Below are 24,579 nucleotides of genomic sequence, written 5' to 3'. Positions count from 1 at the left end.
CACAGCTGAGGAGTTGTGGTCAGCTTTGCGGTCCGAGTTTAATAAATGGTTGTCTCCACTCAAACTGCAGCCTGGTAAGGCCGTGTGCGACAATGCTGCAAACCTGGGTGCGGCACTTCGCCTGGGCAAGGTGACACACGTACCTTGTATGGCTCACGTGTTGAACCCTTGTCGTGCAGCAATTTTTAACACACTATCCCGGCCTAGATGGCCTTCTGAACAGGGCACGAAAACTGTCAGCTCACTTCCGCCGTTCAAGCGCCGCAGCAGAGCGACTTGCATCGCTCCAGAAGTCTTTCGGCCTGCCGGTTCATCGCCTGAAATGCGATGTGGCGACACGCTGGAATTCAACTCTCCACATGTTACAGCGACTGTGGCAGCACCGCAGAGCCCTGGTGCAATACGTCATGACGTATAGCCTGGGCCAACGAGATGCAGAGGTGGGGCAGATCACCCTGATGGAGTGGTCTCAGATCAAGGACCTATGCACCCTTCTGCACAGTTTCGACATGGCGACGAATATGTTTAGCTCTGACAATGCCATTATCAGCATGACGATTCCAGTCATTTACATGCTGGAGCACACGCTAAACACTATTCGGAGTCAGGGGGTGGGACAACATGAAGGGGAGGAACTACAGGAGGATTCATATGCGCAAGGGACAACAACATCACGAAGGTCCAGACGTTCATCATCACCAACGCAGCAGGCATGGGACCATGGGGGACAGGGATCGACAAGGGCGCATAGTAGCAGGCGAAATGTTGAGCAAGGTGCAGGAGAACATGAAGAAATGGAGGACGAACTGTCCATGGACATGGAAGACTCAGCGGATGAGGGAGACCTTGGTCAAATTTCAGTTGAAAGAGGTTGGGGTCAGATGTCAGAGGAAGAAAGAACGGGTAGCACCTCTATGCCACAAACACAGCATGGACTTGGTCCGCATGGCTGCGCAAGACACATGAGTGCCTTTTTGTTGCACTACCTCCAACATGACAGTCGTATTGTCAAAATTAGAAGTGATGATGACTACTGGATTGCCACACTATTAGATCCCCGGTACAAGTCCAAATTTTGTGACATAATTCCAGCCATAGAAAGGGACGCACGTATGCAGGAGTATCAGCAGAAGCTGTTACTAGATCTTAGCTCGGCTTTTCCACCAAACAACCGTGCAGGTGCAGGGAGTGAATCTCCCAGTTGTAACTTGACAAACATGGGACGGTCTCGTCATCTTCAACAGTCTACCCGTACCAGTAGGACCTTTTCTGGTGCCGGTAACAGCAATTTTATGGAATCTTTTCATAATTTTTTTAGACCCTCTTTTGCAAGGCCACCAGAGACAACAAGTCTGACACATAGTCAACGGCTGGAGAGGATGATACAGGAGTATCTCCAAATGAACATCGATGCCATGACTGTGCAACTGGAGCCTTGCTCCTTTTGGGCTTCAAACCTACAAAAATGGCCAGAGCTCGCAACTTACGCCTTGGAGATTTTGTCGTGTCCAGCTGCCAGCGTTGTCTCTGAACGTGTATTCAGTGCTGCTGGGTGTGTGCTGACAGATAAGCGCACGCGTCTGTCCAGTGACAATGTGGACAGACTGACGTTCATCAAAATGAACAAGTCATGGATCCAGAAGGAATTTACTACCCCTGTGTCATCCTGGGGAGAGTAAATGCTTGTGGATTTGGAATGTGCTTGATGCAAATCAAAACATCCTGTTTGCAACTAGGGCCCAAGTGCTGCCACTGATGGGGTGGGTGTCTGTGTGGCCCAATTTTTGGAAAAAAGGGAGACTCCGCTTGGAGTAACCCTTGCTTGCTGTGTTTTTAAAAGAAGCCAAGATGAACAGAGCTGGGATCAGGAAAGACTTTGCTACCTACCCCGGTGTCATCCTGGGGACGGATAAGAATGGCGTATTTTTGAATGTGCTTGATGCAAATCTAGCTGTGAAGTGTACAACTGGGGCACAACTGCTGCCACTGAATGGGTGGGTGTGTGTGGGGCCCAATTTTTGGAAAAAAGGGGAGACTCCGCTTGGAGTAACCCTTGCTTACATTGTTTTTAAAAGAAGCCAAGATGAACAAGTCATGGGTCAGCAAAGACTTTGCTACCTACCCCAGTGTCATCCTGGGGACGGCTAAGAATAGCGTATTTTTGAATGTGCTTGATGCAAATCAAAACATCCTGTTTGCAACTAGGGCCCAAGTGCTGCCACTGATGGGGTGGGTGTCTGTGTGGCCCAATTTTTGGAAAAAAGGGAGACTCCGCTTGGAGTAACCCTTGCTTACATTGTTTTTAAAAGAAGCCAAGATGAACAAGTCATGGGTCAGCAAAGACTTTGCTACCTACCCCGGTGTCATCCTGGGGACGGCTAAGAATAGCGTATTTTTGAATGTGCTTGATGCAAATCAAAACATCCTGTTTGCAACTAGGGCCCAAGTGCTGCCACTGATGGGGTGGGTGTCTGTGTGGCCCAATTTTTGGAAAAAAGGGAGACTCCGCTTGGAGTAACCCTTGCTTACATTGTTTTTAAAAGAAGCCAAGATGAACAAGTCATGGGTCAGCAAAGACTTTGCTACCTACCCCGGTGTCATCCTGGGGACGGCTAAGAATAGCGTATTTTTGAATGTGCTTGATGCAAATCAAAACATCCTGTTTGCAACTAGGGCCCAAGTGCTGCCACTGATGGGGTGGGTGTCTGTGTGGCCCAATTTTTGGAAAAAAGGGAGACTCCGCTTGGAGTAACCCTTGCTTGCTGTGTTTTTAAAAGAAGCCAAGATGAACAGAGCTGGGATCAGGAAAGACTTTGCTACCTACCCCGGTGTCATCCTGGGGACGGTTAAGAATAGCGTATTTTTGAATGTGCTTGATGCAAATCTAGCTGTGAAGTGTACAACTGGGGCACAACTGCTGCCACTGAAGGGGTGGGTGTGTGTGGGGCCCAATTTTTGGAAAAAAGGGAGACTCCGCTTGGAGTAACCCTTGCTTGCTGTGTTTTTAAAAGAAGCCAAGATGAACAGAGCTGGGATCAGGAAAGACTTTGCTACCTACCCCGGTGTCATCCTGGGGACGGATAAGAATGGCGTATTTTTGAATGTGCTTGATGCAAATCTAGCTGTGAAGTGTACAACTGGGGCACAACTGCTGCCACTGAAGGGGTGGGTGTGTGGGGCCCAATTTTTGGAAAAAAGGGAGACTCCGCTTGGAGTCACCTTGCGGTGTTTTACATGACTTTAGAAGGGCGTGCCATGCCTATATCTGTGTGTCCTCCTCTTTTTCCTTGTCCAGCTGTTTTGTTTTCGCATGAGTACATGTCCTTGTCACTTTCCCATGTGTTTGTGTTGTGTTGTGAGTTGTTTGTCACCTTTTGGACACCTTTGAGGGTGTTTTCTAGGTGTTTTACTGTGTTTGTGATTGCCTGCCATTGTTTCCTATGGGCTCGAGTTCGGTTTGTCGAACGTTCGACGAGCCGAACTCGAGCCAGACCCCCCGTTCGGCGAACCGCCTCGAGCCGAACCGGGACCGGTTCGCTCATCTCTAGTCCTAAGTGCTGCCATGTACAACCAGCAATCCTTTTCAGGGCCAATTTAAATACATTCTATTCTCTAATAATATTGCTCTTTGTCTGCAATTAGTGTAGAATTAGCTTCAGGGGTAGGGATAGCGTATTACAGGTATTTGGACAGGATTTATTGCATTACAGTCCTTAGTGCTGTCATGTACAAACAGCAATCCTTTTCAGAGCTAATTTAAATACATTCTGTTATCTAATAATACTGCTATTAGTTGTGTCCATAATTTTAAATGCTCAAGGGGTGTGGTAAGAGACAGGGAAGTGGACATCCCGCTGATGATCTTGAACACAGAGGCCAGATAGCACACCAAGCACTTGCGTTATGTACACCTAACTTTCTGTCCCACTTTGCATGAATGTTTTTTCTTCAGTCATACCATTTTCGGTATGATCACATGAAAACCCCACAAATTTGGCAGAATTTAGAAGTTATCATCTAGCCTGAAATTTAGAAGTTTTTAGCCACAAAGAAACTACTTAATTTGAGTTGGATTACTGAATTGGTAAATTTTCTAGTAATGTTACTGTTGATCCTATGGTGTTTGTCTCCCTGTGTACTGTAATGAAAATTTAAATTTGTTTTCTAGTTTCAGAAAATGTCTGAGGTCAATTCGACCATGCTGCAGCCGATCAGTGAGCTCACTAAGTAGACGGTATGAGCTGCTCAGAGCTGCTGAGTTCACCGATGCTGCAGCGCTGTCGACAGCATTTCAGGCAATAACAGACACGTGGTGCAGCAGTGGAGTCTCAGCGTTGGACCTGGGAAGTGTGAATAAAACAAACTACACCTATGATAGGGGATTTCTTAAACCAGGAAACCCCTTTAAAGGGAACCTGTCACCAGATTTGTCCACCAGTGAGCCCTTATATACATTACTCTAGAATACTGTATATAAGAGCCCAGGCCGATTTGTAAAAAATAAAAACATCTTTTACTATACTCACCTGCGAGGAGGTCGGATACGATGGGCATTGCTGATCTCACGCCTGCTATCTTCTTGTGATCGCTGTCTTCCTACCCTGCTCTGTACAGATTACGCATCCTATGTCATCCACAAAGACCCCCATTGTGCTCCTGCGCACTCGCACTTTGCTCTGCCCTGCTGAGGGCAGATCAAAGTATTGTAGTGCACATGCGCAGGCGCTCTTTTACCTTTCCCCGCGCCTGCACATTACAGTATTTTGCTCTGTCCTCAGTAGGGCAGAGAAAGTGCAGGTGCACAGGAGGGCAATGGAGGTCTTAGTGGATGACATAGGATGCGTCATCCACACGGAGCAGGGGAAGAGGACGGCAATGGAAAGAAGATAGGAGGCGTCGGACTGAGACCAGTGATGCCCAGCAGACCCAACCACCCCACAGGTGAGTATAATGAGAAATGTTTTCTACCTTATACAGAGCAGCCTGGGCACTTGTATACAGTATTCTGGAATGCTGTATATAAGAGCCCACTGGTGGTGGCCGCAGCCTATAGGGAAAAAAATCTGGTGACAGGTTCCCTTTAATACAGAAAATATGACTTTATAAGATAAGTTGTTATGAAGGCTGTGACCTTAACTAAAATTCCACTTCTACTTTTGTTAAACTATACTACATTTTTGTATTTAAAGCACCACTCTAGGGTTTGGTATAATTATTGTAGTAAAATACCAACCGCCATCTTCTGTCCTGAGTGCTGCTCGGATCATCTCCTGCTAGTTGTAACTTTCCGGATCACTCTAGTGTTTGCTAGGCAGATTGGAAGACAGTTTTCAGGTAAGTCTGTGAAAGCCAGGACAAGGCTCTCATAGGCTTGGATTGAGAGCTTATGAGCATTAGCCATTACTTCTGGGCAGTCAGGAGCTGCAGTCCCAGGCTGGCTGTAATGCTGCCACCAGGTGGAGCCAGAGCTCTGTAGCATAATACACTACACAGAGCAATGAGAACCAGGAAGTGAATTCACAGTGTTCTCATGCATTACCTCAAAGCACAGCTGAGAAGCAGAGCTGCAGAGCATGCAAGGAATAGTCAGACAGGCTGTGTCAAACACCGTATGGGCAGAAGCAGGACTGGAGGAACGAGCAAAAGCGGAGTCAAAGTCAGGCCAAGGTCAGTACCGGAGGAAGCAACCGAGTGGGGAAATAGGAGAGGGGACAGAGGACAGGAGGGACGACCAGGGGATGGAACAGAGACAAGGGCACGGGGGCACAGGAACAGACAGATCAGGATATCACTCAGAGGACCAGCAATCACAGGCAAAGCAGTGCTAAGCTTATAGCCGGCACTGGTTCACTGGAAATGCCAACTTTTAAGGCATCCAGGGTCTGGAAGTGAGGCTCGAGAGAAGGCTCCGCCCCCTAGCCATGTGGACAGGGAGGCGAACCATGACACTGGCGGAGAGGGACCGGAGCGGTGCTGGGAAAAGCAGACGACAATGGCTAGTAAGTATAATACTAGGGGCAGGGAACATGCATTAGTGATAAAATGCTGGAGTGGTGCTTTAAGATGAAATGTAATATATTTGCAAAAAAAAGCATTATTTATTGAAATGCAATATGTATTGAAAATAAATGTGAGATACCAATCGCCGCATTATTAATTCATATTGATAAATTGCATTCATTAAATGGCACCTTCACCATGTGGAGACATAGACAAATTTGCAACCAGATTGTATCATGCTTCAGACTACACAGCGCCTCTAAGCACCAGGAGATACTGTTTATTTAGAGCCTGTTAAAATTGATATAGCTCCCCGCATCTACGGGATAACAATATACAGTTCAGTACCTTGGGCTGAATTCTAGTTAAATGTGAACTCATTTGCTGGCACAGACACTCATACGTTGACGACAAGCATTTCCAGTCATTCTCAGAGAGAAATTTACTAGTAACAATTTAAGGTGATCCTTTCCTATCCATAAATCCATCAAAAGATTACAGGACAGTATAAACTTACACTATACTATAAAAAAGCTATCCCGGACATACCAGCACAGTCAGTCTACATCTGCGCGGAAAGGAAAATGGTCTTGTGTACTGTAGCGGGAGCAGTCTGTTGTAAAATACTATACAATATATGAAAGTGATATAGCAGACCGACCCTCATCCATTGTCATATTTTCTCTTTCAGGGGGTCTGTGCTCAGACATTTTATGGCCACCTCCACTCCTGCAATTATGCAACTTTTAACATGAAGGTAAGTGACTGCTACAAGGATTCATAACCAAAAGTATATTCTGCCATGTTTTGATCCAAAAAGTCTAGAAATGATAGAATGTATAGTCTTCATTTTCTGGTGCTGAGAGGCAGCTTGCTGGATCAGAAATCTCCATCCATTAGTCTCACTGTAATATAGACCTACAAAGATAAAACACACTTTTTTTCTGATGCCTGCCACATGAAAGGGCAAGAAATGTACCGAATAATTCTGTTTTTGTTAATACTAGATTTTTAGAATAGAAACAACTCCATCATGGATCAATCCCCCCATATCCCATAATGGAGATGAAAGAGAATACACAAAAACATATTAGCGCATTGACAATAATAATGACATATATAGAAATTAATCTAACTAATAATACAATTACCAGAGAAGCCTAGGCGGTAAGCCTAGTTTTATAGAACAAGGAAAGAGAAACTAGAAAACAAAAAGACCCCACACCCAGTGGAGAGACCCAATTTGGAACAAGAATGACATGGATTAGAAAAGGGGGCAGAGTATTAAAGGGGTCAGGGCTGCCACTAGGAAATTCAGGGCCCCTGACTGGCATAATTTTTGGGGCTCTTGAGACTCCACTCCAGCTCCGCTTCCATCCCTGCTCCGCCTCCACACCTCACACACAAGCCAATAAATGAAGTGTGAAGGGGCCCCCCTTCTGTTGGGGCCCCGGACTAGAGTACTGTTTGTCCCCCCCCTAGTGGTGGCCCTGAAGGGGTGGTTCAAAGCTCTGCAGTAGTGACCACATCCCTGTAAAACTGAAAGACAAGGCTATTTCTATATACCTTGATCCGCCAATTCTGCCTGTGGGCAGTCTATTGTGATCCGCTCATCCCCATGAAGTGACTCCCCCACCCCATCCCAGGCTCCATGATCTCTGGGTTCCGGTGATATCACGTCAACTTCCAGTTGACCTGACATCACCGCAGCCAGCCCCAGCCTTCCTGAGTGACTGTGTTGTGGTTGGCGTTTCACCGCTGATCACAGTCCAGCTTCACAGCGCAGCATCTCACGCGCTCTCCTTCACTGAAGAGGACTGCAAGCAGGAGTGATGCTGGGCTGTGCCGAGCAGTGAAAGGCCGCCCACAACCCAGTCACTCAGGAAGACTGGGGTTGGCTGCGGTGATGTCAGGTCACTGGAAGTTGACCTGACATCACTGGATCCCAGAGGTCACGGAGCCCAGAGGGTCATGAGAAGGGGATGAGCGGACCGCGATAGCGTCGCTCAAAGGCAGAATTGGTTGATCAAGGTATTTAGAAAAAACCTTCCCTATCAGTTTTACAGGGATGTGGCCAGTATTGCAGAGTAGCGAACCCACCTCTTTAATAGAAAAAGAGAATGAGTAAGGTAAAAAATGGGGGGGATAAGGGACGTAGCAAGGGGTAAAAGTGAAGAAGGATATTAGCCATAATTGTGGGATGACGAAGACGTTTGTTTTATATTATTTCAAAAAGTGTTACATGCTGTAAAGCCATGGAGAGGGAGGATGTATGGCACACTTGTACCCAGAATTGTAAAATAATTGATTAGTTGAGTTCTGATGGACCCTAGAACAACATTATCATTAGCCTCAGATAAAAATATCTAGATGGATATCTACTGTGAAATGGCAACCGTTATACTGTTCTTTACAGCAGGTTTACTGCAGAAACCTGAAAATATACAAGGTGGGTAATATGTGAAGGATCAGATACTGGAATCCACTGGAATCTGACTAGCTAGACCATAGAAAAGAGGGATCTCATAATGGTACAATATGTAGGCTTCGTGTTCTTGAATTGTGCACTCGGATTGATTGATGCATTGGAAGTGTAGAGCTGATCTAGTGCCAGCACCTGCTTCAGAACATCTGTAAAACCATTCTACAATGTTATTTTTCAGTTGTTTTTTTTAATAACAGCATTTCACTTGTGAAAATTATTGTTCTATATACTTAGTTTTCCCTGTAAAGTGTTCACTACACAACCTGTATTTTGCTAACTGGGACGTTCGGGGTAAAGTAGTACTTCACGATGCTATGGATCCTCAGCTAACCATAGGCTTCATGTCACGCTTACTGTAGCAGAATTACAGGGAATTTTCTTAATGTGATGTGCGGCTCCTGGAGACGAGCCTGTGTCTGGTGGAGATCGCTTCAACAAAACTATTATTTTTAAACAAGGGCAATTCTGTTCATCTCAGACCATGTGTTTAAGGAAAAATGAGACTGTAAATGAGAATAAAAACGACGCCTGCATCTATTATTCCGGGCGATGAGGAAGGGGCTTGTGAATATATAATTACTGCCATGTGAATTAATTCTACACAGCATGCGGCCAAGCTGGCTGAACCTTTAATATAAATATGTTCATTTTCAAATCAACGCAGCGGGTTCCTCTTTGGTTGTGAAGATGGCTCCGCTGCATATTTCAATAATGTAAAGCTGTTGAAATCTCATGCTGAATATATCATGGCCATCTTTCATACCTCGGTTCTGCACAATGGAAACAGATATGCAAACAATCTGTCCTTCATCAAAGGTCTATGAATTGATCTAAAACAGTTAATGGCAAATTAAAGGGGAATTTAAGCTTCTCAGATGTTCCAGCTATATCCATGTGATAAGAAACTACTGTACATGGGAATATGTAGTTAGTAATGATGAGCGAGCGCTCTCATCACTGCTGGATACTCAATAGAGCATTGGGGTGCTTGGGTACACTTAATCCTTGGCCAAGTATCGCGAGTGCTCAGATGTGTAGTTCATAACACATCCGACACAAAGCGCTCGCTTCAGTGAATGATGGGAGCAGGCACCCCGGTGACAACCGCTTGCAGTCTCTGAATGGCTCTCACTGGGGGTAAAACCAACATTTATGGATGCTATCTGTAAAAAATAAAAAATCCCACTCTCCCTTACCCAGAAATGTTCTGTTTATGGCTGGCTGTATGTTTATGGAGAACTGAACTGCCTAGTCAGTGACTTCCATTATACTCATTAATTGAGTCAAGCTCTTCAGAATGTCCAACCTACTTAATTCGAGTACCGAACACGCAAACATTTTAGTGTTTGCTCATGACTAAATGTATAAATAATATATATATGTATATATAAGTATTGTCACACCCACAATTCTCATCACATGATGTAGAGTACAACTGCAAGGGTTAATCTATCTTTTCTCATTAATCTTTCACTCAGTGAAGTACCGCTAATAGTGGCAGACCACACACTCGCTATGGGGCCCGTGAGTTTGTGGGACCCGGTTTCAGCTCCCCTCCAGCTGGCATCAATTTTTTTAAAGCAATGATGGACATTGCGGTGACAGGTGCAGTGGAGGAACGAGCGGAGGTAAGTATTTGTAGTTATTGCTTAAATCAATGGGGGTCATTATTCAGTTTGTAGAGCTATGTGGGGGCCACTATACTTTTGGAGGCCTGTGTGAGGCTATCATACTGTTTGGTGGGCTATGTGGGACCCATTATACAGTTTGCAGAGCTATGTGAGAGCTATTATAATTTTTGGAAGGCTTTGTGTTGGCCATTATACTGGATAGGGCGCTGTGTTAGGGCCATTATACTGTTTGGAGGCCTGTGTGGGGCTATCACACTGTTTGGTGGGCTATGTGGGACCCATTATACAGTTTGCAGAGTTATGTGGGAGCTATTATACTGTTTGGAAGGCTTTGTGTCGACCATTATACTGGTTAGAGGCCTGTGTTAGGGCCGTTATACTGTTTGGATGGTCACTATTTTGTATGGAGGGCCATTATACTATATGGAGAACTGTGTCAGGGCATCATACTGTGTTGGGGTCGTTGGGTATTTAGGGAGGCACTATTGTTGTCAACGTACTTTTTGGGGGCCATGAAATGGGTATCTTAATGCTTAGAAAGTGAAAGGACTTCAGTAGGAGGAAAATTACTTTGTAAGGGCTGTAAAGTTGTGAGAAATGCTCTTCTGTAGCTAATAAATATTTTGACACTGGGATTTAACAAAAAAAACCCTCAGGTTAACCAATGTGTCAGCGGGGTCCATGGTCTAAACTTACTGTGAAGTCCGTGCAGGATGTGTGAACCCACTGCACCACGGGACGTGGGCTTACCCTGTGTGGAAGTGGCTACTTGGTCTTCACTAGAGCCTCTGGTGGTGAGGATAGGCTGGGCTGCAGGTAGTCATCAGGTCCTACTCCAGAGCAGTCACATGGCCAGCAGCAGCTAACTGGAGAGTCAAGGTTCAGGAGACATAAGACAGAGCCCGAAGACGTGGTCAGACTAGACGAGGATGAGACAAGCAGCACAGGTACAGGAAATGGACGAGGTCTAGACTGGAAAGGTCAGAACAAGCAAGAGTAAACCAGGGTGAAAACAGGCGAAATGAAGCTGAGACCAAAATGAACTGACCAGACAGACAGAACCAAACTGGACGAGAGCTAATACAGAATGGTTGGACAGATAGAACAGAACATAGCTTGCAATCAATCAGCTGGATTCCAGACTGATATACTGTAGCACACTAGGTTTCTGCCACTGTTGGATTGCCTAGGCAGGATATAAGTGTTTTGAAGTCTAAGCTGGGAACAAAATTATGTATCCATTGTTTTTACTCTATTTTCTGACGAATTCAATTGCCAGGTTACAGTTTATGCTATTTCTGTGGGCATAGTAAGGAAGGATGATTTTTTTTTTAAAGGGAGCCTGCCAGGTACAGTATGCACCCAGAACCATGAGCAGTTCTGGATGTATATTGCTAATCTCTGCCTAACTGTCCCTGTATAAACTAGCATAGATAAAGGGATATTTAGAAAAAGTATTTTTAAAGATCCTTTATGATATGCTAATGAGGTCCATGACTAGTCGCAAAGGTGTTAGTTCCCTTGACTAGTCGGCCCACATATCAAGTTAGCACGCCTATGTGGGCGTATTAACATGCTAATGAATGCGCAACTTCGCCGCACATATCTCAGTCTTGATGGCGGCCGGCGAAGGATGGATGAGCCCTGCGCATGATCCGGAGTCCCCTGGACTTCCAATCATGCGCACTAAATTGATGCCAGGTGTATGCTTCCCGGCTTCAGTGAGGTATAGTGCGCATGACCAGAAGACCTGGGACTCCGGATCATGGGCAGTGTGCATCCATCCTCCGCCGGCCGCCAGAAAAGACTAAGGTATGTGCGGCGCCACTGTGTATGCAATAGCATGTTAGTACGCCCACAGGGGCGTGCTAACATGTTAAGGAGGCTGACTAGCCAAGGGAACTCACGCCCTCGCGACTAGTCATGGACCTCATTAGCATATAAGAAACGATCTTTAGAAATACTTTTTCTAAAGATCTGTTTATTTATGCTACTAGATACAGGGACAGTTAGGCAGGGATTAGCAATATGCACCCAGAACTGCTCATGGTTCTGGGTGCATATTACACCTGACAGGCTTCTTTTATGACTAGTAATTTAAAAATTCTTTCACACTTTAAGAACAAGGAAGATAAATGAAAATTTTAAATATAAATATATATATATATATATATATATATATATATATATTATTTCAAGGAGCTATATTGATCATATAATTAAAAACATAAAAAGACCAAAAAAAAGGAAATAGTCGACAAAAGTTTACACAAAATAAATCAATGCTAAACTGAAAGGAAATTCCACAGCAAAACTAAAAGGTTAATAAATGCGAAACTAGAAAGGTTTATATACAGTTACATTTCTCACCAAAGAAATAAAACCTCAAAGCTGGTCTTTAGCACTGGCTAAACTGCTGGTATAGGTGCACTGTGTTTTATCAAGGCCAAAGTCAGCGCAGCCGTCTCCCAGGAAATTTTAGAGCACTTCATGCTTCCCTCTGCCGACAAGCTTTTTGGAGATGGAAATTTAATTTTGCAGCAGGACTTGGCACGTGTCCACACTGCCAAAAGTACCAATACCTGGTTTAGTATCCACAGTATCACTGTGCTTGATTGGCCAGCAACGTCGCCTGATCTAAACCCCATAGAGAATCTATAGGGTATTGTCTGGGAGAAGATGAGAGACACCAGACCCAACATGCAGACGAGCTGAAGGCTGCTATCAAAGCAACCTGGGCTCCATAACACCTCAGCAGTGCCACAGGCTGATCGCCTCCATGCCACGCCACATTGGTGCAGTAATTCGTACAAAAGGACCCCCGACCAAGTATTGAGGCATTTACTGTACAGACTTTTGAGTAGGCACCAACATTTCTGAGTGTGGTCTTATATTATATTCTAATTTTCTGAGATAATGACTTTTGGGTTTTCATTGGCTGTAAGCCATAATCATCAACATTAAAAGAAATAAACACTTGAAATAGATCCCTCTGTAATGACTCTATATAATATATAGGAATAGATCCCTCTGTGTGTAATGACTCTATATAATATGTTTCTCTTTTTGTATTGAATTACTGAAATAAATTAACTTTTTGATTATATTTTAATTTATTGAGATGCACTTGCATGTTTAACTCTGAAATGCTGCAGAGTTACCAGAGACCAAGCTACATTGAACATTAGTTGGACATATAGGTCCCCGGTGGCTTCTCCTCACCCGTTGCCATGAAGTAACAGGTCTCTCCCTTTGTGTGTGTATAGGTAGATTTGGCACTCCAGTTCAGCGGATGGGGAGAAGACACCAGGTTCCTGCCTTTCCTGCCTGGTCTTCTCAGATATTGAACTACAGTATATCTCAATGAAACACTGCAGCATTTAAGAGTTAAACATGTATGACTGAAATCAGCATCTGATACAGGATGCCTGTGGATTGGATAGCATATATCCGCTGTCAGGTGCCATACACTGTGTGCAGAATTATTAGGCAAATGAGCATTATATTGATCACATGATACTTTTTTATACATGTTATACTCCAAGCTGTAAAGGCTTGAGAGCCAACTACCAATTAAGTAAATCAGGTGATGTGCATCTCTGTAATGAGGAGGGGTGCAGTGTAATGACATCAACACCCTTTATAAGGTGTGCCTAATTATTAGGCAACTTCCTTTCCTTTGGCAAAATGGGTCAGAAGAGAGATTTGACAGGCTCTGAAAAGTCCAAAGTTGTGAGATGTCTTGTAGAGGGATTCAGCAGTCTTGAAATTGCCAAACTTTTGAAACGTGATCACCGAACGATCAAGCATTTCATGGCAAATAGCCAACAGGATCGCAAGAAATGTGTTGGGCAAGAAAGGCCCATGAATTGAGGAAAATCAAGCGTGAAGCTGCCAAGATGCCATTTGCCACAAGTTTTGCCATATTTCAGAACTGTAACATTACTGGAGTATCAAAAAGCACAAGGTGTGCCATACTCAGGGCCATGGCCAAGGTAAGGAAGGTTAAAAAACGACCATCTTTGAACAAGAAACAAGATAAAATGTCAAGACTGGGCCAAGACTGATTATTCAAAGGTTTTATGGACTGATGAAATGAGAGTGACTCTTGATGGGCCAGATGGATTGGCCAGAGACTGATCAGTAAAGGGCAGAGAGCTCCATTCCGACTCAGACGCCAGCAAGGTGAAGGTGGGGTACTGGTATGGGCTGGTATCATCAAAGATGAACTTGTGGGACCTTTTCAGGTTGAGGGTGGAGTGAAGCTCAACTCCCAGGCCTACTGCCAGTTTCTGGAAGACAACTTCTTCAAGCAGGGGTACAGGAAAAAGTCGGTATCGTTCAAGAAAAACATGATTTTCATGCAGGACAATGCTGCATCACATGCATCCAACTACTCCACAGCGTGGCTGGCCAGTAAAGGTCTAAAAGATGAAAAAATAATGACATGGCCCCCTTGTTCACCTGATCTGAACCCCATAGAGAACCTGTGGTCCTTCATAAAATGTGAGATCTACAGGGAGAGAAAACAGTACACCTCTCGGAACAGTGTCTGGAGGCTGTGGTGGCTGCTGCACGCAATGTTTATCGTAAACAGATCAAGCAACTTACAAAATCTATGTATGGTAGGCTGTTGAGTGTCATCATAAGAAAGGTGGCTATATTGGTCACTAATTTTTTTTGGGGGGTGGGGGGGTGCATGTCAGAATCGTTTATTTCTAAATTTTGTTCAGTTTATATTGGTTTACCTGGTGAAAATAAACAAGTGAGATGGGAATATATTTGGCTTTTATTAAGTTTCCTAATAATTCTACACAGTAATAGTTACCTGCATAAACAGATATCCTCCTAAGATAGCCAAATCTAAAAAAAAATCCACTCTAACTTCCCAAAATTTAAAGCTTTGATATTTATGAGTCTTTTAGGTTGATTGAGAACATAGGTTTTGATCAATAATAAAAAAAAATCCTCTAAAATACAACTTGCCTAATAATTCTGCACACGGTGTATTTCCGCTGTCAGGTGTCATATATCAGCTGTGAGGTTCCCTTTATTGGATGCATTGACAACATAGCTAGGAAGTTAGTGAAACTAAAAAACTGCAGGACTCTGTGTACATGTGAACAGTAATAAGTTTGAGCCCTCGACTACATCCGACCTAGGGGTTCACACTTTGGCGCCATCACATCACTTTCCATGGCATACTGTGCCCCGTATGCCAAGGCCACTTTGTGTGTGCTTTTTTCCTTACATTTTGTGGTATATCATTGGATAAATCATTAGCTCTTCTGCTTTCTGCTACATCTAGAAGTCGGCTTTCTTTTGTATTCAACTTCAACAAAAAGAATCAATGTTCTAATGGTAAAAATACCTAACTAGATAGCAGAGGAAAGCTCGAGAAGATGAAACGCTGTGTTCTGTACAATACGAACTGGTTTGCACTAACCTACAAATTACATTTGCCTGGAGATGAAGACCGCTCTTTGTTACCTTGCACATACACTCATTATTGAACTCCGGAGACTGCTTTGCTCGCTCTCAGAATTCATACATTCACATTGTTCTTCTGGCTTTGGTTGTCATGAAAAATAGCTGGGTAATTTGTAACCAGTTTTCCTCTTTGCATTATCTATATGTGTAAGTATGTTTTATTGTAAGACCTTATATCATTTCATGAAATGTGCTCCAATGGATTTTTCTAAAACCAAACCTATCAGCATTTTTTTTTCATGTTCTACTATTTGGATATTGGAGGGTTTGTGAATAAGAAGAATAGAGACTAATAAAGGATCTATTTTCATCCATCATCATTCATTGTGTTATAGGTTTATTAAACGGAATCTGTCATCAGGTTTTTGCCACCTAATCTGAGATCAGCATAACGCCCGCAGAGATCCTGATTCCAGCAATGAATCATCTACTAGGCTGTTTGCTTTAATTTTGATAAAAACACAGTTTTATCAGCAAGAGATTATCACTGCAGTATATATAAACTTGATGCCAGCTAGTCCTCCATAATCATGTGCTCTGTATAAGCCACACCACTAAGTGACAGATTATGTGACTACGCTGTGCAAAGGCAGAAAGCTGTCAATAAGTGTCATGCGTGTGGTTATACAGAGCTCAGAATTCAAAGGACTGCTAGGCCCGGTGCAGGTAAAATAGTGATTTCATCAAAACTACAGCAAGCAGCCCAGTAAGGTTTTTATGGCTGGAATTAGGGCCTCCGGTCCAACATCATTCTGATCTCGCATGGCTGAGCAAAAAGCTGGTGACAGATTCCCTTTAATATATTTGCTGTATGTGCTCCAGAACACATTTTTATCATTGCATACATGTTAAGATAATTTATTTTGTCCCATGCATATACTGTAATGTATTTGTGATTATATTAATATTATATTTTGTATTATATTGTATCCTATAGCTCAGGGTTAAAGGGAACCTGTCAGGTGTAATATGCACCCAGAACCACGAGCAGTACTGGGTACATATTGCTAATACCTGCCTAACTGTCCCTGTATCTAGTAAAGAGATCTTTAGAAAAGGTACATTTCTAAAGATCGTTTATCTTATGCTAATGAGCACAGAGACTAATCCCAAGGGTGTTTATATACCCGGACTAGCCACCCTCTTAACATGTTAGCACACCCACAGGGTACTATCATTCTATTCAATGCGACGTCACCAGTGGTCATGCACGTACCTGTGTTCGCTGTTAATGCTCTTGTGAATGCTCATCACTTCCGGTCATGCGCAGTAGACCTCTCGAAAGCTGGGACGCTTACACCCGGCCTCACACTGCTCATGACCGGAAGTGCCCGGCATTCAGAAGTGCAGTCACAGCGAACACAGGTACAAGTGGCACCGCTGGTGACACTGCATTGAATAGCATGTTAGTACTTCCCTGTGGGCGTGTTACCATGGTAAAAGGGTGGACTAGTCGGGGAATTTAACGCCCTTGGGACAAGTCCCTGTGCTCTTTAGCATAGGATAAAAGATCTTTAGAAATACTTTCTCTAAAGATTCCTTTATATATGCTACTAGATACAGGGACAATTAGGCAGAGATTAGCAGTATGCACCCAGTACTGCTCGTGGTTCTGGGTGCATATTGCACCTGACAGGTTCCCTTTAAATCTGCTAAAATCTACTCACTCGCTAAAAGATCTGTCCTTACGACCAAATGTTGTTCTCTTCCAACTGCCAATACAGTGCTGATCGTCTGTAACTTTCTGCCAAAACAAGACCTAATTGTTATTGATAGTTCAATGGGGCGCTACCAGAACCTGCAACATCTGCTTCTGTGGCCAGGGGCCGCCATATTCATTCTGCAGGAACCAGAAGCTCTGGACGGTACAGGCTCTGCCCTGCCACCAAGGAAAGGGTGACTGGGACTTGCATTGCCGTCCAGTATGCAGTATGGATGTGTGTGCTGTCCAGCTAGAGTTATCAGCACCTGACTTCAGCTAAAGTACCACACCCTATTAAAGCTTCCAGCTTACTGCTGGCATCTTCCAGATATAAGCTTGTGCTTCTCTAGTTTAGGCCTCATTCACACATCTGTGTTTAAACATGTATGTGAAAAAATGGTTCCCATGTCATCAGTATTTTAGATCAGTGTGTCATCAATGTACGGTCCTTGTGCCTGTTTTTACCTTCAATGTACAGTTCTTGTGTACTTGTGTTCTTTTTGTCAATGAATAAATAAATTACACAGCTTCTCCTATACTTTACAATGTTAAACACGTACAGCACACGCATTGTACACTGATCCTATCCATGCGCCATACGTGTTTTCAGTGGACCCATAGACTTGTATTATTGGCCCTGCCAGAAAAAATCTACATGTTTCCATGTGTATTGTACAGACACATGGTTCATGTAAAAACACAGACACGTGAATAGCACCATAAGATATAATGGGCTCATGTGGGATCCATAAAAAAAGGATACCACACCAGTGTGTTAATGAAGCCTTGGTCCAGTATAGTGTATTTTTATCCTCGGCTTGGCTTGTTTTATTGACTATTCCTGTGTCTTCTCATTTTGTACTTTTCCTGCCCTCATGGTTTTGACCTAGCTACCGGACCACTCCTGCCAGCCTGCACCATTATACTGCAGCTTATTCCGTGGTCCAATCCAAGGGGCCCTTGTTTAAGTCCAGATCTATGTACTGTATATTGGTTAAGGGGTGAAGGCCAGGACAGCCCCTGGGATTTGTTAAGCAGAGTGGCATTGGCCAAACCTATCTATGGTAGCCATCTTAGTGCAGCCAGGCAACCACTGACAGAGCCACATTACAGCCATGCAGTGGATACTTTTGTAGAGGGCTCCTAGACCTGGCTACGATTAACATTATGTACATGAATATGACGTCAACATGAATGACCATATATCTCCTGGTCATTTTATTTACACTGGCACATTTGTATCGATGGGTCACATACAATGATGTAAGCATGACAAAATTGTTTGTCACATCTGCCACATTAAAGGCATTATTTAATCTTTTTACATTGATAAAATTTGTAAAGTGCTTGTAAAGACAATTATCTTTGCTATTGCTTTCTTAATAAAAATCCTCATCATTCTCAAGAAAGGAAGGGTTTTAAAGACTGCAGTTTACTGCTCATTACCTACGTTACTGGCCACCTGTGTAATCAGTTGTGGCCGGTGTCCTAGGCAAGCTTTTTGCTGGATTTGGCCAGCCTCAATGCCCCTTTGCTGTTCCAATTCAGCCATGCCACTGCTCTGAACTGTTAAAGGGAAGCTGTCACCAGGTTTTTCCCTTAAAAGCTGTGGCCACCACCATTGAGCTATTATATACAGAATTCTAGAATACTGTATATAAGAGCCCAGGCTGTGCTTTATAACATAAAAAACACTTTTATGATACTCACCTAGTGGGCGGTCCGGTCCGATGGGTGTCGCTGCTCTCTGGTCCGGCTCCACCTCCATTTTGTGAGATCACCGTCCTCCTGCCCACCTGCACCATTCACACAGAGGCCTCCATTGCACTCCTGCAAAGGTACACTTTGATCTGTCCAGCTTAGGGCAGATCAAAGTACTGTAATTTGCATGCACGGGGGTTCTTTGACTTTTTCTCGCGCCTGGGCACTACAGTACTTTGCTCTGTCCACAGCAAGGCAGATCAAAGTGCGCCTGCGCAGGAGCACAATGAAGGTCTCTCTGTGAATGATGTAGGACGCATCAGGATGGCAATACCACAAGATGGAGGAAGCACCGGACCGTGAGCAGCGACACTCTTCAGACTGGATCATCTCCTAGGTGAGTGTTATAAGGCTATGTGCCCATGGGGAAAGCGTCCTGCGAATATATCCGCAGGATATTCCGCAGGAGCTCCCAGAAAGCCGCAGCACAACTTTGTCTGTTTTCATGCTGCGGATGTGCTGCGGATGTATTGCGGAATGTCCTGCGGATGGGATGCGGTCATTCTGCATTGAGGATACAGTACCATGGCTTCGACAGTGCATCCTCAATGCAGAACAAGTGCTGGAGTAATCGCGGCGTTCATACTTACCTCCATCACGCAGCACTTCACTTTCCGTCCGTGTCTGTCAGTGTCTGTGAGTCGCCCACCCCAAGGCTTTGGGACACCCGGTGTCGGGCTGGACTAGTCCAGGGGTAGGCAGTGGTGGCGAGGCCCGACTCCGTGACCCTGGCGGGGTCAATTAAGGCAGTGATTGTAGTGGTGATATTAATTAAAGTTTGTGGAAATATTCGTGACGCCACCTGTGGATTGCGGCTATGGAGCCGCCGCTGCTGGATGGGACCTCCGGGGCTGATGGATTAGCAGCTGTGATAGTTCTGCTCCCCACAGGTGGAACGGTGCCCCGGGGCAATCGTTGGTGCTTATTAAAGTCTATGGTGCTTTGGAAATGGTGCAGGGCTAAATAAAGGAGGCAACACCAGGGGATACAGTTTCAAGGTTTTTACTCACTGTTCCAGGGCTGCAGCAAACTGGTTGCCTTTGGATTGCATAAATTCACTGTCAGGGACCTCCGCCGATCCCGGGTAGTTCTTAAGGTAAATGCCGGTGCACCCTTGTTTGTGTCTCCTTCCTAGACTGACTTCAAAGCCTTGACCTTTATAGATAAACTCGTCTCGGCCTCCACCATAGGGTCTGGTCAAGAAGGCTTGCCTGGATGGAATCTTGCCCTCTTCCCAGGGGATCTACGGTGGGTTGTGGCCCTGGGCGCTTGCAACCACCCTGGGCCTTCAGTGTTTACTTTTGGAAATGTCTTTCTTTCCTTAGTTTCTAGGGACCGTCCCTGGATGCAGTCTGATCCCTCCACCCGATGTTCTAGTGGAACAGGCCACTAGCTTGAAAGCCTTCTGTGACCCTGGAATCCTTTCTTCACAGTCTGTGGTGTCACCTAGGCCTAGCTGGGCCCCAGGGTCTCCACCAGGAAGCTTCACTCTCTGTCACTTTTCTGAGGTATCAACCTCTCTCTCCTTCTCCAACTCCTCACTCTCCAACTCTCCACTTCTAACTAGACTTGACCTTCCTGTATCTGCTCTCACTTTCTGTTGGCTCCTCCCACTTTCCCCATTGCTAGGCCCCACCCTATGGGAGAAGAGATGGGTCTTACAGCCCCCCAGCATGCAGCATGGGGGTAGCTGCCACTATCTCTTGTCCCAATATATGCCTAACAATAGGTGTAGTGTGAATTTGCCTGTGAACCGGCGTTTACCCTTGTCCTTACCCAGGATGGGACATCACACCTCTGGCTGGGGTGTAATGTCTCTGTGGTGACGGAAGCCTCAGGGGCGCCACATCTGCACTTTGCAGGAGAAGGTGGGCGGGCCTGAACTAGCTCTGGCTGTCACATGACCGGAGCTCGTGCAGGCCCCGCCCACCTCCTGCTCCTGGCTCCACTGGGCTCCTCTGCACTGCAGGAAGTGACTCCGGTGTCTGCTATCAAGACAGGTAAGTATGGGTCTGTGGAAAAATCTGCAGGAATAATTCACATTCTGCAGATTTTTCCGCAGGGAAATCCGCATTATTTCCGCTGCAGAAAAAAACGCAGCATGGGTACAGCACTCTCCAAATGCCATAGAAATGGCTGGGGACTCGCTGTACTGCGGATTTTTGAATAATGCGCGGAATTTCCGTGAAAAAATTGCGGCAAATTCCACAAATTTTCTGCAGCGTGGGCACATAGCCTAAAGGTATTTTTACATTATACAGTGCGGCCTGGGCTCTTATATACAGTACTCTGGAATGCTGTGTATAAGGGCTCACTGGTGGTGGCCGCAGCTCATAAGGGAAAAACCTGGTGACAGGTTCTCTTTAATCATCAGGAACACACCACACACAGACCAGCAAAAAGCTGTGAGATGGTGGAGCAGTGTGCTCCTGAAGAAAGAAGATGCAGCAACTCCTTAAATATGGGAATGATTGCACGTTCTTGAAACTTCTAAAAAAAAGTTTGGGTGATCAACCCCCCCCCCCCCAAACTAGACAGATCACAAACCAGGAAAAATGTCCCTTTCTTTATAGCAAATGAAATATTTCCATCTTTATTTCTTAGCATACAGGCATATACAATAGAAGCAGACCACACTTTTGGATGTAAGAGTCAGCATTTTGCTGATTGGGAAATGCTGATGGCCATTAAGTTTTCAAATGAATGTGCCAGTGGGTATTGCTTATGGCTATTCTTCTAAAAATATAACTAGATTTTTGAAGTGATGTAATACAGTGGATGATTATATACAAGACCCCATCATTGCTCGCAGGATAGGATTTTGAATTGACCATTAGATAACCCTGAAAAGCCGTTCAATCTCACTTCTCCAATGTAATCAAATCATCTGAATAACTTGAAGCCTCTACACTGATGTGGACGTGAGAGCTTACTCCATTATGTCTCTTACAGTGGCTACTTCACCGCCATAAACACTGAATATTATTCACACCTTTTTATTGTCATATGGCCTTTCCATAATGATATCCAAACATACTGTGATTATTTGACTCCCCAATGCGCCACCAGGGATATTATTTTATATACTGTTATTTCAGTTAAGAGCTTCATTGCAGGAACCAAAGTGAAACAATGATTTATTCATTATATTCTTCATATCCAGCGAAAACACTTCAGTATGGAGGTGCACATACACTCAGCGTTATGTTTCACAAAACAAATGTACAGGAGAGACGGTCAATATAAGCACACGCATTTCAGGATTTTTCAATAAGGCATAATGTGAAATAATGATTAAGTGTTTTGCTCAATCCTGTTTTAGATCTGGAAAATATTGTATTATCGTAAGGTAGGAAGTGATGCACAACTATTTCAGTTACAGCTCGGCTGGAGGTATATCGAGGTTTACACAACAAGCTGGTACAGATGACTTTTCTCCTTTCCTTCAGCTAGGTTTAGCTCATTTTAGTCTGTATTAACTTTAATTATCAAATTTGTAAAAGGTAATGAACAGAAGAACATCAGTTCAGTGTTAGAATTGTATAGATGGAACCGCATCAGCTGAGAGAATGATGAACTGGGAGAATGGTGAACTGTGAGAATGGTGAACTGTGAGAATGGTGAATTGGGAGAATGGTGAACAGGGAGAATGGTGAACTGGGAGAATGGTGAACTGGGAGAATGGTGAATTGGGAGAATGGTGAACTGGGAGAATGGTCAACTGGGAGAATGGTCAACTGGGAGAATGGTCAACTGGGAGAATGGTCAACTGGGAGAATGGTCAACTGGGAGAATGGTCAACTGGGAGAATGGTCAACTGGGAGAATGGTCAGCCGGGAGAATGGTCAGCCGGGAGAATGGTCAGCCGGGAGAATGGTCATCCGGGAGAATGGTCACTGGGAGAAAGGTCATCAGGAGAATGGTCAACCGGGAGAATGGTCAACCGGGAGAATGGTCATCCGGGAGAATGGTCAACTGGTAGAATGGTCAGTCTGGAGAGTGGTCAACTAGGAAAATAGTAAACCAGAAGAATGGTCAAAAGGGGTGTCAAATAAATTATACAATAATTCAATGATCTCATATACATCAAAATCAATATACAGAGTAGACCAAGAAAAATTGAGCCGTAATTTTTGCGGAAAAAAAATACTTGTGATTAGTCACATGGATTGGACACTTTAACTCTATTTTACCAAATGTGCTGGGGTCAATATTTTGTGACACTTACTAATATGTGAGTATTACAAGTTTTCCTCCTTTGTGAAAACATGGTTGCTCTTTGATGGAGGGTCATGTAAGCAATCCTGCCCATCAGCCTTCTCTAATTGAAAAAAATTACACATGAAACTGCTGCTTTTCAGTTGAAGAAGGATGATGGACAGATCTGGTCACATGTTTGTCCATTAATAGCCATTTTAAGAACAGGAGATCTGTGTAGTCTATGATGAAGGTGGCATTAACAAGCAGTTGGCTCTTCACAATTTTTAATTATACAATAACAGGTGTCACAAAATCGTGTCTCCTACACCTTTGGAATAATTAAGTCTATAAGAAATCCGAGAAAATGTCCATGTATGTGGCCACTTCCTGTGCACCCGTAGTTACATGCCAAACATCATTCTTGTGTTGATGAAGTGGCTGTTTGTTACACGTCGTGGCTCTCTTATTGCAAGGAATGAGGTGGTCCCCCATTCCTTGTCTGCCACGAGCCCTCCTGCTCAGCAGCGCCAAAGGTCTGGGAGACTGCAGGAGTTGCCTTCTCAGAGACACAGCAGAAGGGTGACACCTAGTGGTTTTCCTCTTGCAAGGAATGGAGCGGTCTCCCATCCCTTGCCTGCCACGAGCTCTCCTGCTCAGCATCACGGAGGCTCTGGGAGGTTGCACAGTGTGCAAAGAATAGATGCTCAGGGAAGCAGCAAGACTTCCCATGTCTCTGCACATTGTGAAACCGGGGATCCCGCCTTTATGACCCAGAGGCAGGAAGATGAGCATGTGCTCCACGTGACGTCTTCTGATTCGCTCACTGATATCACACGGCCCGATGACGAGGCTGGTGATGTGCTGAATCCTGACTGGCTGGGCCAGGACGTCACGAATCCTGATTGGGTCACGCCCGTCTCGCGCCCGCCCTTGGGTGGAGCTACACCTCCTTAAAAGCTCCCCCTGCCATCATGGCGGCGCGTGACCGTCCTTCTATGTTTGGATGTCTGGCAGCGTGCTGCCATGCCACTGCTCAGGCATTATTGTCTTTTGTGGGCTTGGCCCTTGCTGCTTAGGCAGCACCTGGTTTGCAGGCCGTGTTCCTGCCTTGCTGCTCCGGCAGTATCTCCTTCGACAGGCCGTGTCCCTGTTCCAGGTGAGCTCCTCGAGTCTCCACCGGACTCACCTGGTTATTGAAAGCACACGTGCGTGGGCACCTCTGTGCTACCCTCGTGCCATATCTTGTGACTCCCGCTGGCACACGTGCGTAGGCACCTCTGTGCGTCCCCGTGCAACAGGTACACCGATCG

The 24,579-nt window shown here is 44.7% G+C and overlaps 1 protein-coding gene across 1 annotated transcript in view; it reads left to right on the top strand.

Annotated features, from left to right (window-relative positions):
• SPAG16 (sperm associated antigen 16) overlaps positions 1-24,579 on the top strand; it is a 1,446,914-nt gene that overhangs the window by 952,914 nt on the left and 469,421 nt on the right. The window contains exon 14 of the mRNA XM_075317532.1: positions 6,692-6,757. Coding sequence (XP_075173647.1) covers positions 6,692-6,757 — 66 coding nt within the window. The remainder of the gene's footprint in view (positions 1-6,691; positions 6,758-24,579) is intronic.

The sequence above is a fragment of the Anomaloglossus baeobatrachus genome, chromosome 7, assembly GCF_048569485.1.
Source record: "Anomaloglossus baeobatrachus isolate aAnoBae1 chromosome 7, aAnoBae1.hap1, whole genome shotgun sequence".
Taxonomy (NCBI): domain Eukaryota; kingdom Metazoa; phylum Chordata; class Amphibia; order Anura; family Aromobatidae; genus Anomaloglossus; species Anomaloglossus baeobatrachus.
This window is presented reverse-complemented; position numbering and strand designations above follow the sequence as displayed.